The 19,858-nt window shown below is 33.5% G+C and overlaps 2 protein-coding genes across 2 annotated transcripts; one reads left to right on the top strand and one right to left on the bottom strand.

Annotated features, from left to right (window-relative positions):
- The first annotated feature begins 12,744 nt into the window (after window positions 1-12,744).
- Window positions 12,745-15,217, top strand: LOC129894222 (ribulose bisphosphate carboxylase small subunit, chloroplastic 2). The gene is made up of 4 exons (XM_055969803.1): window positions 12,745-13,019; window positions 14,029-14,163; window positions 14,314-14,366; window positions 14,855-15,217. Exons 1-4 carry the CDS (start codon window positions 12,840-12,842, stop codon window positions 15,030-15,032), a joined length of 546 nt encoding a protein of 181 aa, XP_055825778.1. The 5' UTR covers window positions 12,745-12,839; the 3' UTR covers window positions 15,033-15,217.
- A 513-nt stretch (window positions 15,218-15,730) lies between these two features.
- LOC129895597 (uncharacterized) lies at window positions 15,731-19,464 on the bottom strand. Its single transcript, XM_055971323.1, has 3 exons — window positions 19,183-19,464; window positions 18,990-19,056; window positions 15,731-16,347 (listed from the first exon to the last, which is right to left on the bottom strand). The coding sequence occupies exons 1-3, from the start codon at window positions 19,266-19,268 to the stop codon at window positions 16,060-16,062; spliced, it is 441 nt and encodes a 146-aa protein (XP_055827298.1). The 5' UTR covers window positions 19,269-19,464; the 3' UTR covers window positions 15,731-16,059.
- Window positions 19,465-19,858: the final 394 nt, after the last annotated feature.

The raw sequence follows: 19,858 nt of genomic DNA, 5'->3' as shown, positions 1-19,858 counted from the left end.
AGGATGTTTGAGTTTGAATTGAAGAGTTTTTGAAGTTTAGAACTTTATAATTAATTAGAAGTTAAAAGTTAGAAATACTTGAATATAGAACGTTTGAAACTTGAACTAAGAAAAAATATTGAATTGCATGATTTTTGAAGTTTAGAAATAAGTAATTAGAACTTAGAACTAATTGAAAATTAGATATTCAATGTCATGAACTTGACTTTTAGAATTTTTGAAGTTGAACTTAGAAAAATTATTGGTTTGTATAATTTTTGAACTTTAGTACTAATTAGAACCTAGAACTTCAATGTCCTGAATTTGAATTTTAGGATTCTTGAACTTTAATTATACTTGAAATTTGAAATTATTATGAACTTAGAAAAATTGAACTTGAATGTCATGAACTTGGAACTTAAAAATTGTAATTAGAACTTAGAACTTAAATATAGTTGAATAATTTATTTTTTTTACTTGAACTTAGAAAAATTATAGAATTATATTATTTTTAATTTGAACTTTAGAACTTTGAATATTAGAACTAATTAGTTTAGAACTATGAATATTAACAATATAAATTAGTTAAATCTAGTTAAATTATTAAGAAATTTAATTTATAATTGAATATCTATATTTTTTAGATGAATTATCATTTGTGGATGAATGACATGAATTATGAAATTTGTGGTGATTTGAAATCTGAGTTTATTGACAGTGTAAGCGATTTTATTGATCATGCACTAACAGTTGATATTTTTAAGAAAAATGAATTGGTTAGGTGTCCTTGTAGTGCATGTAGGTGCTTGAAATTTTTAATCCAGATACAGTTATGGCTCATTTATATCGTAATGGATTTAAGCCTAGATATTTTATATGAATTGATCATGGAGAAATAGATGAATTGAATGATATATTTTATAATTTGCTGCCCATGAATGAATATAATATGTTTGTCCCATATGGCCAAATTAGGGTTGAACATGGTAGAGTTCCAAATGGTAGGGTTCAACATGATATATTTCAGCATGATAGAGTTCATAAAATGGTCAATGATGCTTTCGGGGTTCAAGGTGGGATGAAACCCAAACATTACTCCCAATCATTTCTCAGCAAAACCAATGAGTACAACTTATTAAAGGGAAACTTATGACCTCGCGGATGGAGAGGGATTCGAACCCCCTAGGCTCGTGCACTGATTTACGTTCAATAATCAAATTTCCACTCATCCAGGAGACTTTGAGGAGAGAAAGCCCCCGCAGGTCAGCCACGTAATTTATCCACTTCTCTGAAAAAATTTCTAGTTAGAGAGAGAGCGCATCTTCTTGGAATCACTAAGGAAGTAGGAAAGGATCCAGGGTTGCCTGAGGCCCTGAGAGCTCTCTTGTCGGTAAGTATATCTGTTATGGTATTGCTGTCGTGCCGTTCCAGTAGTGTTTGTGAGTTTTTAGTTTTGAGGGGGGGAATGAAAAAAGGTAAATAAAGACCTTAGCCGATGGTGCATTTTCAATTGGGCTTGGTGCTTTAGTTTTAAAAAGCCCTGGAAATGCTCTGCCTGGGTCCTTTTGACTTCCGCATTGAAATAGACGGCTAAGAAGGTACGAAGTGACTCGACTTGCAATATAGAAATCAAGTCTTCTTACTATCTCAAGTATTGACAAAAGATCTTATTAGCTTAGGGGTCGTTTTCCTTTTGTTAGTTTATCAGTCAGGGCCAAATCCTTCTCCCTAAAAATTCCTTATTTTCTTTCCTCGGCCAAAGTCAAAGATTAGGAAGATTCTCCTTATTTTTGATGTTATGGCCTCCTACGGGGCAAAAGGGAAAAGAACGATGTTTGATGTGAACGGAAGCAAGCATTTCGCTAAGAAAGCAAAAGAGGAAGCGGCGAAGCTCCTAATGAAGAAGCAAGACACTTTTATCAACAATTAAAAGAGGCTAGTCGTCCAGTATGTAAAGTGAGTCCGCATTCTGCTTTGTTAGTTGTAGTTAGACTAATGACTATTAAATCAAATTGGAATGTTCCTCATACAACTATGGACTCAATGGTTGATCTTTTGGGTGAACTGGTTAATCCAGACTTAACATACCTAAGAACTTTTGTCAGGCAAAGAGATGATTTCCAAGTTAGGATTTACGTATGATAGAATTCATTGTTGTGTTAATAATTGTATGTTTTTCTGTAAGACTGATAGTGAATTAGAAAATTATAAGTTTTGTGGACATGCTCGTTATAAGCGGACTTTTGATGGAAAGATTGTCCAAGCTAAGGCGAGACATTATTTACCTCTTATTCCTAGGTTAAAGAGGTTATACGCATCGATGGGGTCTGTCCCACATATGAGATGGCATCATAAAAATAGAAGGCTATCGGGTGTTTTGTCTCATCCATCTGGTGAAGAAACATGAAAGCTTTTTGATAACATATATCCTGATTTTGCTAGTGAACCAAGATATGTTAGATTGAGGTTGTGTGCAGATTACTTCACACAATTCTCTAATAGTACCTCACCTTATTTCTGGTGGCCAGTATTTCTTACTCCATATAATCTTCCTCTTGAAATGTGCATGAAAAGTTCCTACATCTCTCTAAGTTGTATTGTTCTGGGTCCCCATAATTCAAAGAGTTTGATTGATGTCTACCTATAGGCGTTGATAGATGATCTAAAATAACTGTGGTTAGAAGGCATAGTGACTTATGATATATCAAGTAAACATAATTTTATAATGCATGCTTCTTTAATGTGGATTATTAATGATTTTTCTGCGTACGAAATGTTGTGTGATTTAATGACAATTGGAAATCTAACTTGTCCGCATTGCATGAAAAATAGTAAGGCATGCACTTAAAGCATGATAAAAAAATACATGATTTGATTGTCATCGTGTTCTTGTCAATGGATCACGAGTTTAGAAAGATGAAAAATGCATTCAGAAAAAATAAGATTGAAAATAATCCCCCCCACCTCTGTTACTTACAGGTATTAAATTTGGGAGATAATTTTTAAATTGTCTAAAGTTACAGAAGTTTCACCTTCTAGATTTTCTGGATATGGTGTTGAATATAATTGGACCAAATAGAGGATATTTTGAGAGTTTTCATATTAGAAGGATAATCTTCTATGAGATAATTTTGATGTGATGCACATTAAAAAAAATTATTTTGACAATTTATTTAATCCAGTGATAGATGTTAAGGGTAAGACAAAAGACAATCCAAAAGCTAGAATGGACATAAAGAAATATTGTAGGAGAAAATAGTTGTGGGTGAAGGAATCACAAAATGGCAAATAGTTAAGCCCAAAGTCAATTTTCATTCATATTGGATGACAAATGTGAAATTTTTGAGTGGATTAAAAATTTGAACATGTCGAAGGACCATGCTTTGTATTTAGAAAAGCGGGCAGATATGATGAAGGAAAGTTTATAAAGCCATATCTTCTGCTTAGAGCTAAGGCCAATTTGTGGGTTTTATAAAGACAAAGCCCGTCGGTTAGATTGAATTTGAGAATGTGTTAGATGTGTCGTATCAAAATGATGTCGCAATTGTCCAACAATAAGTTGATGTTGAATTGGGAACCACTCTAGAACATCATCAACACATTAGAAGAAGTTTCTAATTTTGAGATAATGCCAACTCTTGAGGAAGAAATAGATGAGAGAAAATAAATCATCCGGGGAGGACGAATGGGACAAGACAAATTAAACAACTGATGAAGATAAAAAAATGGGAGAATAATGGAAATGAAACAAGTGAGGATGAAGAGTGGGAGAATGATATACTATAGCTAATATGTAAGTTAATTTATTTTGCTAACACTAATTTTATTTAATAGTTATAATTTTTTATATATTGTAATTAAATTTGCATAAAGATGTCATCTGGTGGTGATGGTGATAGATCTTGATTGAATGTTCCATAGATTTTTCAATTCTTTCCACATCAAGAATATACCCTTTTTCCATTTTCAAATGAGACTCCCCCCCCTTTAAAGTACCATGAGTGAGAGAAAGTTTTTAATTTTTCCAGTCATTTGCTTAGAAAATTCATTGTCCATGAACCAACATTGATTGCTACCTTCTCCACTCACCTGCATGACAAATCACTAGTTACTTTGGGAAGTCATTTAAGTCTGAATATGCAGACAAGGGCATAATGAAAATATTTTTTGTCTAGAAAAGCAGATTTGTTTTCGTCAACTTAGGACTAGGACCAGGTCCCTTTCTTTGCATGTTCTTCTGTTTGGAATAATTTGATAACTTTCTTGAGTCCTTTTCCAAACAGGACACTCTTTCTTAAGATGATCATTACTACCTCAATGAACACATAACAAATTGTCAGACACAGAGACATATTTGCTGTGAGGATTGTAAGGAGGATCTATCTTCACGCATCCTAAACCCCTCCACTATTATGTTCTTGACTAGTAAGGTTTGCTAGCATTTTAAAGGAAGTAGTGCATTTGAGGAATTTATTCAGTTCTTCTTTAATACGAATCAAGTCCCTTTCTAACTGAACAATTCTCTCTAAATCCATACCCAACTTTACTTCTACAATTTTAAGACTGTCTTTAAGTTCAAGCTGCAAACTGCTAGCCTTACCTTTTCCCTTTATACCACCCTTAGACTCCCCCTTTTAACTTCTCTTGAGTTCTAGATTTTCAACTTCTAGAACTATCATTTGTTCCTCCATTTTAGACATCTTAGTAACTAAAACAATTTTTTCATCTTAAAAAATATCTAGACTATTGTTCAAAAGGTTATTTTTCCATAGTCAACTCATTGATTAAGTCAATCAACACATCAACTAGACTTCTTAATTTTAGTAAACATTCAGATTTTTTTTAAAATCAGAAAAATTTACCTCTTCATCATCATCATCATCTTCAGACTTAGACGTGAAGGCAAACAGAGAGTTAAAGAAATCTACACCATCCTTTATAGCAAGCATAGAGGAATCCTCAGGATGTTCAGATTCTTTTGAGTCACTTGAAGAGTTTCCCCAGATGGCAAATGCCTTTTTACTACACAATCAGCAATGACTTTTCTTCTTGACTTATCAGGGACTTGGTCCCTTCGCTTGTCTTTATCGCCTTCAAATTTGACATAGTTTGTGTACTCAAACTTGTGCATACGACAATCTCTTATGAATACCCTAATTTTCCACACTTGTGACATAAGTCAGTAGTATTAGCTGACTTACCTTGGGTTTTTCTTCTTCATGAATCTACCATGCTTTCTCACAATCTTTTGAAATCTACGAGTTAAATGGGCCATGTCCTCATATTCTTCACAAACATCACTTTGAGAAGCTTTAAGAAACAGAAATTTGTCCTTTTTTGCTGTCTTTGTGTAATAATCTTGTTACTTCTTCAACTCATGAGTTTGAAGATTCTCAATCAGCTCATCTATTGTAAGGGTCTTCAGATCTCTTGCTTCAGTAATAACATCTACCTTACTCTTCCAAGACTTGGGAAGTATTCTATCCTAACCTACTTGCTTGGATGAATATATTATCCTAAGCAACGAAGCTTAATGGAGGTAAACGTGGTATGCATTTTTTGAATTGTTTCAACTTCCTTCATAGAAAATTTTTCATATTGAGTGGTAAGCATGTCCACCTAGACTCCTTTACTTGAGAAGTTCCTTTATGAGCAGTCCTCAAGCAGTCCCAACTTTGGCAGTCTCATAAGAAGAGATTCTATTTTACTCATCTGATCTTATGCCACAGACCAGTAGCTTTTTTGCTCTGTAATTATTTTTGACCTTTTTCCCATTAGCTTCATTGTGTTCTCTGCGAGGTTTGGGAACAAGCTGAGTTACTTTTTCCTCCTTTACCTCATTCACAAGAACATGAAGACCATCTAGAACAATGTCTCATAGTTCACTATCTTCATTCATGATATAATCATGCATTCGAGTCTTCTACTAGCCCTATTTGGAAAATAAAATGAGGTGGTCTAGATGTTAATCGATCCTCTTGTAGGTTTGGTGGAGCAACCATTTCTCAAGTAGGATCCTCTCTAAGAGTTAACATTATAAAGAGTTTCCGCTGTGATACCAATTGATCCCTTATATGTGTCCACCATAAGTCAATGGACCAGGTCCCTAGAATCATCAAGAACAGCGCGGAAGTAAAATCTCAAAGTAAAGAATACAAGATTTTACGTGAAAATCTCCTTGCTCAAAGGAGGAGAAAATCACGATCTGTCTCATATGATTTCAATACAACTCCATTAATTTCAATAAGTCAAATATTCAGATTACAAACTCTTGCAACCTAGGAATCAAACTCTCAATTCCTTCCCCCTTTGTAACAACTCTGTTACGTAAACAAGGCAATACCTCTACTGCCCATTTCACCATCTACTCAGTCGATATAGACTTCAAGAACACAACATATCTAGCTCTAACTACGACTCAACTCAAAATGATGAACATAAGTTGAAGTGATATGATTCCTTTATAATACAGAAATAGATCTTGCAATGCATAATCACATAACTATATTCTCAACAATCAACTAAATACAAAAGATACCTCTATCATGTCCCTTGCTGCAAATGAGAAATAGTTCTTCGAGAAAATGGCTTTAGCTGCGTAGAATTCTTCAAATGTAAAAACTAAGTTTGTCCCTTGTTAAGAATGACTAATATAAGATGGATTAAAAAACCTAGTGCAATGCCATTGGCTGAGAGTATTGCTCCTGTAATCGCACACCAACTACTGTAGTTGTGATAGTGGTGGTAGCTTTTACAGCTGTCCTTTTTGCTATGGCCAAAACTCTTAGTCTCTCATGGGATTAGATCCCCTATCACATCACTGTGTTAAATCATCAAAACTTCAGAATATAACCGGAGATATACACAAATATAAGATGATATATATGAATATATAAAAGTGAGGAAGGGGAGGGGGGGTTACACAAATGGAATCTTCTTCAACCTTGAGTGATCAATCTGATAATCATCTCAAATTTTCCTCAAATCATCTCCAAAATTGATACTCAAACTTCTTAAAATGCTTTTAAAAAAATCAATATTACCTCATCGATGTTAGGCATAATTTTATGTTTTTACGCACTACTTTACTCACATTTCTACAATTTTTAGTGCTATAATATGTTGAATACACTTAATTTATAATAATTATGAAGTATGAGACTAATTCATGATTGCTAGATGTATATAGGTGCTTTGGGACGGAATGACACCTTCTAGAGAAGAAAAAAATTGGCTAAGTGGCAATAGGTACTCACCACGCAATGCGAGGCCATCGCACCCAAGTTGGTCGTAGTGGCCTGCATGTCATGTCCGCGAATAATAAATGAAAGTGTTGGTCATAATAATTGACGCGGCTCGATGCCTATGCAGCCACTCGTGATGGCCTATGCGTTGCACTAACAAAGGGAAGTACTAGAAATAAGTGCTAAGTGTTCATCGTGATGGAGCCCATGGAGCGACCACTATCACAATGAATAGTGTTGAATTTTCACAAGTGTTATCGTGATGGAGCATATGAAGTCTAGATTTACCCAATCCTTTGTCGGCTTGGATAGTCCATCTAGGATTTTTTGTGAGTCTATAAATAGCCCCCATACTTGTTTTCAAAGGGTTCAGATGTTTTCTTTCATTCATCTTTATTAGACGTTTGTACGACTAATAACATCCTTATGATTGTTACTGTGAATACAAACAACTAATTCCCTTGTTATGGAGTTACAATAGTTGTATGATTGTTGTTATATGAACATGAATTGATGCTTTTGAAATTTAAAGCATGAGTTTGTTTGTTTAATCTTGAGTGTAATTATTTTATTGATTCAGCACATCTATGTATCTTATATAAGTTGAACTCGAAAGTGGAAACTTAAGATTTTAATAAGGTTATAACTTATAAAGCAAGATCTCAACTTCGGGCATCGGGGAATGGATTAACGTCTAGGATAGATATATACCTAGCTTATTTTTTTATATATAATGGGTCGTTTGGTGTGAGGGATAAAAATAAATAGTCCTGGAATAAAAAATAGTTCAGGGATAGAATTTTGGTGCTTTGTTTGGTTGTCATGTTTGGGATAACTTATCCCACCATCTATAATATAGTGATGGTATTAGTTATCCTATATACATAGTGGGATAACTTATCCCATAATAGCTAATTCCAAACGACCCCTAGGAGTTTAAATATGCATATGTGTTTTGATGTTCATGACCGTAGACGTATAGGCATGAAGATAATACAAGTAGGCGACTAAGAACTTGAAAGATTCTTAGTTGTACTATCAATCCTGTGAGTCAATAGCTCGATAAATTAGAAAGTCAGTTCAAATGAATGTACGACATGATTGTTACCAAAGTGATAACCCCCGAAGCAGTTTTACTAGGGGTGACAAAATCAAACCCAACCCGTCCAATCCAACTCAATCTGTTTAAATTTGGCTTGATTATTGACTCGTCCATTCATTAGCTCAACCCATTTCAACCCAACCTATTTCAATCCATTAAAAATTGGGTGATATGTAACTCGAATTGACTCATGAGAGATCTTGTTAAAATATTTTTAAAAACTTTTTAAAAATATTTAATATGTTATATATAGTCGTAAGAAAGAAAAAAATAATTTTATTAGGTACTAAAATAGTTTAAAAGAACAAATAAAATAATTAGGCTTAGTAAAAATTGGGTTGAGCTGAGTCTTGACCTATTATATAACCCATTACCTAATCCATTTTGACCCAAAACTAATTTGGGTTGGGTTGAATTTTGACCCAATTATTGTCTTAACCCATTATGACCTGCCCAAACTTGATCCAACCTGCCCAATTGTCACCCCTAGTTAAACCCTAAACGTCCCTAATCTTCTTCTTGATTACTTGTTAAAAGGGCAACCCGGTGCACTAAAGCTCCCGCTTCAATATGTAAATTAGGTTATATTTATGCAGTATTTTATAATCAAACCAACTCTTGGAGAAAATACTTGTTCAATTAATTAATAGTAGTAAATTCTAATCAATCGTAAATCATAAGTCTTGGCGAGTACAATATTTGACTCTCGAGTCACTATATTACTTGGCAATCTATGTTTGGAAGCAACTAGTGGCGGAGCTAGGATTTTGATTCAGGAGGTTCAAAATATATATAAAGTAATGACACGAAAATTATAGGATAATTGAAGAGAGAGGGGCAGTGAAGGGCAACACTAATCTTAACCCACTAAATTTTAACTCGCCTAGTGTCACGACCCGACCTAGGGCCTAGTCGTAACACGAAGATTGAAACCTCGAAGGGCTCCAACCAAGCCTCTTGTACATATCATAAGCATACATAAGGTAAAGTAAAAACGGAAATATCATAAGAGAGTCTAAATCATGAATAGTAAATGAAGAATGTCACATGACAACATAGACTCGAAACATTTGTCCAACTATATGCCTCTACTCATGAATATGGGCGGGGGATAAGACATGTTCCTTGCTCACCCTCAATATGAAACATAACAAAAGTCTTTGAAAACAGTAACTAACTCAACAACTAGTCCCCGATAAATGAGGACTCACTATAACGCCGCTGAATAGGGAAGCTTAACTAGCCATAGATGAGCATGATCTTCAACCTCAACCCCTACATTATGAGACAATGTAGGCAAAATTATGCATTAGTACGTTGGAATGTACTAAGTATGTGGGCATGACATGCAACGTAAATTATGGAGTGCAATGGTCAAGTAAATCACATGGTAAGATGAGATAATTAAAGTCATGAGAAAAATCATATTGACCAAAGCATTTAAAAAACATAATTTAAAATCATAGCATACATAAGAGATCATACATATTTAGGATAGGAACCATAACCGATAATAAGACCATGCGAGCTATACCATGGAATCCCAATGTTACCCCTACATCGGAGGAAAGGGGGAGACTACTTGCCAAGGTAGACTCCTATATGCCTAAGTGGATCCACTAGGCGGTTATGTGAACCGGGTACTCACCCCTAGTTCTTAGACTCAGGTACTCACCTTCAAGCCTTGATATTTCGGATACTCACCTCGTAGAGATTTGGATATTCGCCTCTAATCCCTTTATACCTACGGTGGCACGTAGTTATGCGACAAGAGACTTTATATAAGAATCCCGTATTTCGAGTCTCCACCTCAAGTCCACATTCGGTGCTAAGTCAAATCCCATGGAATACATACATAGCATAGTCATAATCATAGGTTTGAAAATCATAGAGTAACTCATTTTAATAATATAAGTGAAATACGGGTATTGTCCTTCCACATTACAAATTATACATACATAGACATAATTCATACTTGAAAATTAGGGTAAAACTTGGATGCATAGCTCATTTTCATAATATAAGTGAAATACGGGTATTGTCCTTCCACATTACAAATTATACATACATAGACATAATTCATACTTGGAAATTAGGGTAAAACTTGGATGCATACTCAATTTGAATGAGATTCATAATAATACCTTTGAAATCATTAAATAAAACTTCTCATAGAATATAACTTGAAAATTCATGATCATAACTTATACTTGAAATTAGGGTAAAACATGAATGCATGATCAATTGACTTGAAAATCATGTAATTGATTTGAAAATATGCATGATCATAAACTTTATATCAGCCCATACATAATTCATATAGATAATATCATTAGGAAGTATAATTGAAAATACTTATAATTTACATCATGAACCCTAGAGATCAAAATAGGAGAATTCATGAGAAAACTCTTCAATTTTAATGCAATAACAACCAATTTATATCGAAATAGACTCATGATCATAATTTGAATCAAAATTCATGTAATAGGAATAGAGATCATAAAACCCATAAAATACCATACTTTAATTTGATAGAAAACCTTGAGAAATTGATTGTGTTTCATGGATGAAAGAATCCATAGATCAATACCCACATACCTTAAGTGAGAACGCCAATTAATTTGGAAGAACTTGAGAGTTTTGATGAAGAGCTTGAGTGAATTTACTTGAAGTCTTCAATAGAGTCCTTGAGAGTCTTTTGTAGAGAGAAAAATATTTGAGTAAGTGAATTGTAGGAGAATGAATAAAATTAGAGGTTTAGGTCAATTTATAGAGTTGCATTAGGTCCTAAAAACGTCTAGGTTCATTAGCTAACAATTAGGAAAAAGTCTAAAACACCCTTATTAAAAATCCAACTCGGCTAGAAAATCTTTGCCAGGTCCGCGACGCAGACCTTTGCGGGCCTTTCTGTTTCGTGTAGTTTCTTTTTTTTGTGTAGAAAATCCACCGAAACCTTTTTTCCGTAGATTTTGATCCCTTGATTGATATTCCGAACTCAGATTTTTTAAAAAGATTAAAAATAACGCATTACATGAGCGGCCTATTTCCAAGGCATTTCTTAAAGCACTTGTGCATTTTGAGGAACATTACACCTAATCATGTCCCACTTAACATATTTTACTACTTTTGTCCCACTACATCGAGCCCTTTCCAAAATCTATTATGCTTTCTTTTTTTCTTTCACTGTGCAATGTTCTATTTTTTTTTAGAATTAATGTACTTTCAATCATATATTATCTTTGAAATCATAACTTTCTTCAAAAACAATTTTGGAATCTTGGTCAAGCACAAATAGAACTCTAATATTAACAAATAAATAAATAAAAAAATAAAAAAATTAATTAATCAAACACAAATTATAAATGTACAAAAATACTTTGATAACAAGTATTTTTCATAATAATAATTTTTTGAAAATTAGTCAATCACACTATTAGTTTTGTTATTTTAGCTTTTAAACATATTTATTAGTAGTATCCTATTCTTATTCCATATTGTATCGTTCGTAAAATAATACAGAATTTTGCACATAATTAATTATGCAAATACTATGTATGAAAAAAATCAAAAGAAACAAACAAATATTATGTTAATTAATTATCATCAAATTCCAACCCAATTTCCTATAAGTTTTTGTGATATGGGTATTAACTATTAACTGACCCCAAATACAAGTGTACAACTGAAAATTCTTAGTGGGGAAAGCCAAAAAAAATGAAGGCAATCTAATTCTAAACACCCTAGAATACTGAGCTAAGCTTCTCAATTGTGAGATGGGGTTAATTTGGTGATATATAACCATGAATATCGAATTTGACCTTATAAATATTGAACTTTTTTCGATCAGGGGTTCGAGTGAACCCTTCCCTTCTATCTAGATCCTACTCCTAAAAAGAAACACTTACAAAGATATGACCATATAAGTAAGATTTCTACACATTCTATCTTTTCTAAACCTCATTTATGAAACTACACTGCTATGATATTGTTATTATATTACTCAATCAAAATTATACGATTTCAACACCAAAACTCTAAAAAGAAAATCTTGAAAATTACAGCATAAAAGAGTGTCTAAACTTGTAGGAAATGAGAAAAATAATTCCAAGTTATCAAGGAAACCCCCCTCTCCCCAACCAGCCGCCGCATAAAATAAATAAAAATAATGCTGGAAAGTCCAAGTTGAAGGACTGAAAAAATGTAACCAACCTCAATCACACATTCATATCCTCTTCCTACCCCATCTTGGATGAGATAAGATTAATGAGGTACGTACACGTGTCACCTCCATTGTGGTAACTTAAATGTAAGAAGAAAAAAGGAAAAGAATTTCCAACCTTTCATATGTAGATATTAAGTAATTGTATAATGTTAACAAGAGCCACAAAATATATATGATAACCTTATCATATCACTATATAAAGGGTAGTGGGCAACAAAGTATTCATATTAAAGAAAAAAAGTGAGAACAACAACAAGAAGAAGAGATTCTTCTAATTAGCTATATCAATATGGCTTCCTCTGTTATTTCCTCTGCAGCCGTTGCTACACGCACCAATGTTGCACAAGCTAGCAGCATGATTGCACCTTTCACTGGCCTCAAATCTGCTGCCTCTTTCCCTGTCTCAAAGAAGCAAAACCTTGACATCACTTCCATTGCTAGCAATGGTGGAAGAGTTAGGTGCATGCAGGTAATTAACTCATCCATTTTCGATATATATATATATACTGACAGTACGAAGAATTAATATTTCTTAATCTGTAGTAACAAGTAATCTGTCTTGTTTTTTCAAATTAATAGTTTCAATATTTTATAGGTTGTTACATGTTATGTGTTTAGTTGTTCACTGTGGCCTAATTTATGCGACACTAGTACTATTTCCTTTTAGTTAGTACAAAGAAAATGCTACATTTTTATATTTTAATTTATTTATCTGATTTTAACTTAATATATAGTTTAAGAAAGTAAAATTGACTTATGAATATTGTGGTTTGAAACTAAAAATACATAGAATATATCAAAATGTCCTTTAATTTTATTGTTTTAAATATGCCACGTGTGAAAAAAATTAGAATTAAAAAATTATCTAAAAGGGAAAAAGACTTTCTTTTTTTGAAAATGACTAAAAAGAAAATTTTCGATTTTAGTCATTCCAAAAAGAATGACATCTTTTTCTATTTAGTATTAACAATTTAAGTTTGAACATTCTATTTTAGCCGATTTATAACCAAATAAATATCTATAATTCTTTTTGGACAACAAGTTACACAAGTTTTTCTTTCCTACTTAAATACCTTCTCATAAATTGACATAAGGGATTATTTTTTAGGTTATCTGAAAATGTTTATAAGTTCAGATCCAACTGCTTAACTTGTCTTTGATTAAATTATACACATGGAAAAGGTAAAATAGTTTATCCTACATTATAAACTCTAAGTTCAGAATTAGAGGTGAATTCAAGATCTAGAGTAAGTGAATTTAAACAATATTTATAATAGACACTACTAGGTATTAATTAATTACTACATCATGAGTTGTTGCCTATATAGCTTGGATTTTTTCAAAAATGTTGACAAATGTGTGTAAAGTCCTTCAAAATAATACAGTATTAGATAATTCAATAAGAGTGCGACAATATTTTTAGAGAATCGATCAATCTTGCATAACTTAAAATTCTTTTTTTTGTGGAATGTGTATAGGTGTGGCCACCAATTAACAAGAAGAAGTACGAGACACTCTCATACCTTCCTGATTTGACAGATGAACAATTGCTCAAGGAAATTGAATACCTACTTAGATCTGGATGGGTTCCTTGCCTTGAATTCGAGCTTGAGGTCAATATTTATTTTAAATTTTGGCACACTCCCTCCCTTCCTTCCTTTCGTTTTATCGAAAAATGACACATTTTTATACAATAAAACACATTTTTATACTTAGATACGATGTATTTTGAATATTTTGATGTGTTTGTTTTGTATGTGCAGCACGGATTTATCTACCGTGAGCACCACAAGTCACCAGGATACTATGATGGCAGGTTAGTAACAAATTCACAATTTGAAGAATTGGTTCAATTAACTCGCACATTTTTAGTGAAATCATTGATGTATGTATGAGAATCATGAAAAATTAGTATAAATATCATGTTTTGAACTCTATGTTTTCGAAAAACTTGTAGAATGTACTCTAAACTTCACCAGTATACTATGATGTCAGGTCAGAAATGAATACACTTAAATGATTGGTTCAATTGAACCACAATACTTTTTCGTTAAACCATAGATGTAGTGTGATAATCTTGAAAATTAGTATAAATATCATGTTTTCGAAAAACTCATAGAATGTACTCTAAACTTCACCAGTACACTATGTTGTCAGATCAGAAATGGATACACAGTTTAAATCAATTGAATCACACTTTTTCGTTAAATCATAGATATAGATACGTAAAACTTGAAATATAGTATATAATCAAATGTTTTTTTTATAAAAGTTGAAAATTCTGAATCCGCTATTATGTGACAGGTATTGGACCATGTGGAAGTTGCCCATGTATGGGTGCACTGATGCCACCCAAGTGTTGAATGAGGTCAGAGAGTGCAAGAAGGAATACCCACAAGCATGGGTTAGAATCATTGGATTCGACAACGTGCGTCAAGTGCAGTGCATCAGTTTCCTTGCCGACAAGCCAGAAGGATACTAAGTTTCATATTAGGAACAAAATTGTCTTTAGGGGCACTTTGTTTTTAAATGGTACTTAGCATTTCTTATTTTGTTGTTTTCCTAATTCCAGCAATCTGTTTATGTTTTCCTTAATTGTACTATTCTGTGTATCATTTGAATTTATGAGGACCTAATAATATGATGATTTGGTGCTTTGTTTGTAAATCTCGTTGTTTTTGATTCTTGAGGATTATATGACTCTTATATTTGATAATATCTTCAATCCTTAAATGCAAATGGTCCATCCCCACAATGCCCTATAGATTATGAAAATAAATGAGGATAGGGGGAAAATGGAGGAGATTACAAGGTAGAGAATTGAACACGAGGTAGAGAATTGAACACTCGAAAAGTTCAGGTAACCAACCAACAAAAGTGTTAGTACGCTTTTCAAAAGCAGACATTGAAAGCTCGGCAATAGCTTTTACTACTGAAATATCTCAAAACCTTTTCTTGGCCACAATTGTATAAACAGGAGATAGGATTTCAAATATTTCCAAATGAAATACTACACTATCACAAGAAATTTAAAGTGAAGTGCAACAAATAGATAGGTTAAAGAACTAAAAGAACAAATTCTTGGTTCTTGCTCCTGCATATTCAAGTGAATCCATCACACTAACCAACTTAAGTGAACATTCTTACATAACCAATAATAAGACATGTAATATGCTGGGGAGAAAAATGAAACTTAAATCACCATTTTCTATTCCAAAATTTCACATATATACATTATACAATACTACTAGTTTAATTTTCAAATTATCAAAAATGGGGCACCAAAATCAATGGAGTGCACTTGCAGATGCACCCAAACAAAATTATCACCTCTCAACCACCTTATTTTTAACTGTGCAAAAGAGAGACATCTTTGCACAATAATATTAAAGCAAAACCAAAATTTTAGCCTAAATTCTCCAAAACATTGTTCTTCTTTTCTAGTCATATATTCTATATACAGACTTCAGCAGTCGAGATTCCTTTATATACCAGTTAGTAAGGAAGATTTACGCCATAGCAGCCATGCGAGAGTTTAGGCAGTCAAAGCCCTCTACTCTATTTGGTGACTGAGGTTTCCCGAGTCTTGCCCTTGCACACCTTCCTTTACAACTTGATGATGGAGAAGATGAAGATGAAGTAGATGGACTTGGTGATGATGATAAACGGTGTTGCTTTTCATTTGCGAATTGAGCATCATGGATTAATGGATTCATAACCCTACCAGGTGGTGAACCAGAGAAGAATGGAGGGGATGATGACAAATCTGATACATATTGTCTTGCAGCTACGCCGTCCTGTTAGAACATGAAGATCATTTTAAGAAGTGGCAGGTTGAATCAATGGAATGTGTTATAACCTTTTTCACAAACAGTAGGCAAGCAACAAAGGAATCACCTATACACTGTTGCTGGGACTCTCCAAAAATGCTGCTGCACCCGTGTTGGATCCTCCAAAAATGCACTACTTTTGGAGGATTTGACACGCACCCGTCAACATTTTTGAAGAGTCCGAGCAACATGTAGAGACAGTTGAATGTGATCAGTAGAACAGCCAACAATACAGTCCAAATTAACTAAATCAATCCACTAAAGATAGCATCATACTACTCCACACAAGTCATATTAATTAAGTGCATTACCAGAATATCATTAAAGGACGCAGGAAAGAACAATAACCAACAAATACAAATTTTTCTACCTTAAGCAATTGGTATAAGCTAAAAACATGACTTGAACTGAAGATTTATTACCTTTCTATTTTTCTGTTCATCTGGCCAACTCAAAATATGTGGTGGCATGGGATTAAATCGTAGCAACCCATAGAATAAAAGTCATGCTTCATTAAGAAAATATACAAAACCGTAATTGTGTTTCCATAAGGCTCCTTTTAGAAATGTTTTGCGAGGGCACATCTAGCGTCCTCATAAGAGTTCGATATTGAGACGGTTAAAAAGATTATGGATGGAATGATGGGGCCAAACCTAGCTCACTGATAGAATATTGACATGTACCAAGGAATGGGATAAACAGAGAGACAGGAACATTGCAATTATTATTTGATTGGACTCTCAACTACCCTCAACTTCCAATCTGTCCCATGAAAAACAGGGTTTAACTACTCTTGTGGATTGAATAGTTTTTGTGCAGTTAGATATTATCTTGACACCTTAAAATCACTTGTCGTTTGGTAGCTGGTTAGAATTATGTAGGCTTTAGTTATTCCACCTTCTATACTAGAAGAAATAGTACATAGATTCCCATATAACTTATACATGTATTAATTATGTGGGTTTCTAAATTGCAAACTAAACACAATATCAATTTTATTTAAGAATAACGTACCTCCTTACCAGCTACCAAATGTGGTATTACTTATGTGGATTTTAATACTTACACAATTCATCTCTAAACAAAGCTACCAAACGACCCTCAAGCATCAAAGCTACTTCTCAGTAAAACAATTTAGGTATCAAAACCACCAAGAAGAAGGAGCTCCAGTTAGCCACCAAGATCCCCTTCTAGCCAACTTCTTGCAGGACTACCTTCATTGAGCTACTAAAAATCACATGTTAATTTGCACCTCTCCATGAGCTTCATACCATAAACACGACTCACATAACTATTGAGCATCATAAATGAGAATTGAAACATGCTGTGTGTGTAAGATCGCATTATGTAGCGTGATATTCTACACACTCTGCCAACAATGAGGACCTTTTCATATTGACAATATGCAAACAGGTTACGATATTTGCGATTATATAGATACATGCAAACTCAACTTACTCAAACAATTTGCTAGCAATGCAGAACCAGAATTTTCATTAAGGAGTTTCAAATAGATGAAGAAGTAAATACACGAAGATGCAAAGGGGATTCAACATCTACTATATATACATAAAAAATAATTTTAACCTTGTATATACAATGTAATTTTCCATCAAAGGGGTTCAGATAAACCCCTTGCCCCAACGTAGCTCCGCCCCTGTTTTCAAGCTTACTTATTATACACATCGCCTTAGATTCTGAAGCTTTGACAAACAACATGTTGAGTTAATTACATGCAGAGAAGCTTATATATGATAAGATTCATCCCCGAGTAATTATGTCAATTCCTATAGAAACATTATAATGATCTAATCAATCAACTTAGCATGAACCCAAACTAGATGGGGAATGGCTACACGAACCTCTGTATACATTATGCTCTATTCATATTCATTCTAAAGGTCTGCACGTCATGGCAGATTCAAAGATTCATCACAGTTATTCTCTTTCTTCATCATCAACCGGATCAATGTTCGCGACCCAAACTATTTATGTGTTGACCGTCATCTTACCACAACCCTCCTAGTTTAAAAATCCTCCTTTTTTGCTTTGTTTTGGCAGCATATAGTATATTCATCCATAAAGGAAAAAAAAATACAAAACTATCTTAAGGAATTAAAACATCTATAAAGATTCATATCATTTTGTTGGGCCGATAATCAACAACAACATACCCAATATATTAGAGTCTGGGGAGGGTAGAGTGACCTTACCCCTACCTTGATAGGTAGAGAAACTGTTTCCCATCGGGGGTTCATCTGAACCCCTTCGGTGGAAAATTACATCATTTATACCTGGTTAAAATTAACTTTTATGTATACATAGTAGATGTTGAGCCCATTTGAGTAGATGTTGAGCCCATTTGGCCTCTTCGTGTGTTAACTTTTTATATTTTGAACCCCTAAATGAAAATCCGACTCCGCCTGAAACTCGGCTCAAGGAAAACAATAACACAACATTTGTGGATACGTAAGTATTAACAACAACACAATAGTAAGAAAAAAGGCATAAGAGACAACAATTAGTAATAGAAAACTAAGTATGAGAAATAGTAAAATAATAACCAAAAAAATAATAATGGGGATGATAATGGTGAAAAGAAAATCTACCTCTTTGACAATGAGATCAATAAGTTCTTCACCACCACCTTTTGAAATAAAAACCTCAGCTTGATTTCTTTTCCCCGTCCCAACAAAAACAAAAACAAAAAAAGTAAGAATACCCATTAAACAGAAGATGATCAACATTAATGGGTCATTAAAATCTTGAAAAATAGATTAGAAATGAGAAATTAGAGATGACCTTAAGGGAAGGGAGTTGCTAGAATGGATATTGATATTCCCAAGGCGACGAGGTTTGGGGCAAATGAGTGAACCCATCGGATTCATGGGGCTGTGAATCAATTTTCAGTCTGCACCAAGGGAACGGCAAAGCCCCATCACTTTTGATAGACAACTAGTTTTCTCTATCTCCCTACAATTATGCCAAATGCCTACTTTCCTTAACACTAAAAACTCATATAGGATGCCTATTCCTTTCATTCCATATTTGTAGGAATTATATTTACCTCCCTCACATTCTTAGTTGAGTTGGCAACATATATCTCTTTCTAAATTTATTCTAATATATAAAAGATAAGAAAAATAAAAAATCTAGGGCTATGTTTTTTAGCTTTAGGAGTTCTTAATATCTTTCGCTCCACCTATCTTGAGGGGAGTGTTAAAATAACTAAAGAAGTCGTTAAGGGAAAAATGGTAACTTGTGTATTTGCTAGGAAGGAAAATATTTGGAAAAAATTCATATATGACAAATCTTTTAAGCATAATAACTCCATATGAGTATAGTTTCTCTAATTACTTATAATGAAAAATTTATGTTTTCCATTATAAAAATGATGTACACGAATTGTATATTGAAATATACAAACATTGTAAATTGTATAGCGAATTATATAAACGTTGTACATGAATTGTATAGC

Source organism: Solanum dulcamara, chromosome 7 (assembly GCF_947179165.1).
Source record: "Solanum dulcamara chromosome 7, daSolDulc1.2, whole genome shotgun sequence".
Taxonomy (NCBI): Eukaryota; Viridiplantae; Streptophyta; class Magnoliopsida; order Solanales; family Solanaceae; genus Solanum; species Solanum dulcamara.
This window is presented reverse-complemented; position numbering and strand designations above follow the sequence as displayed.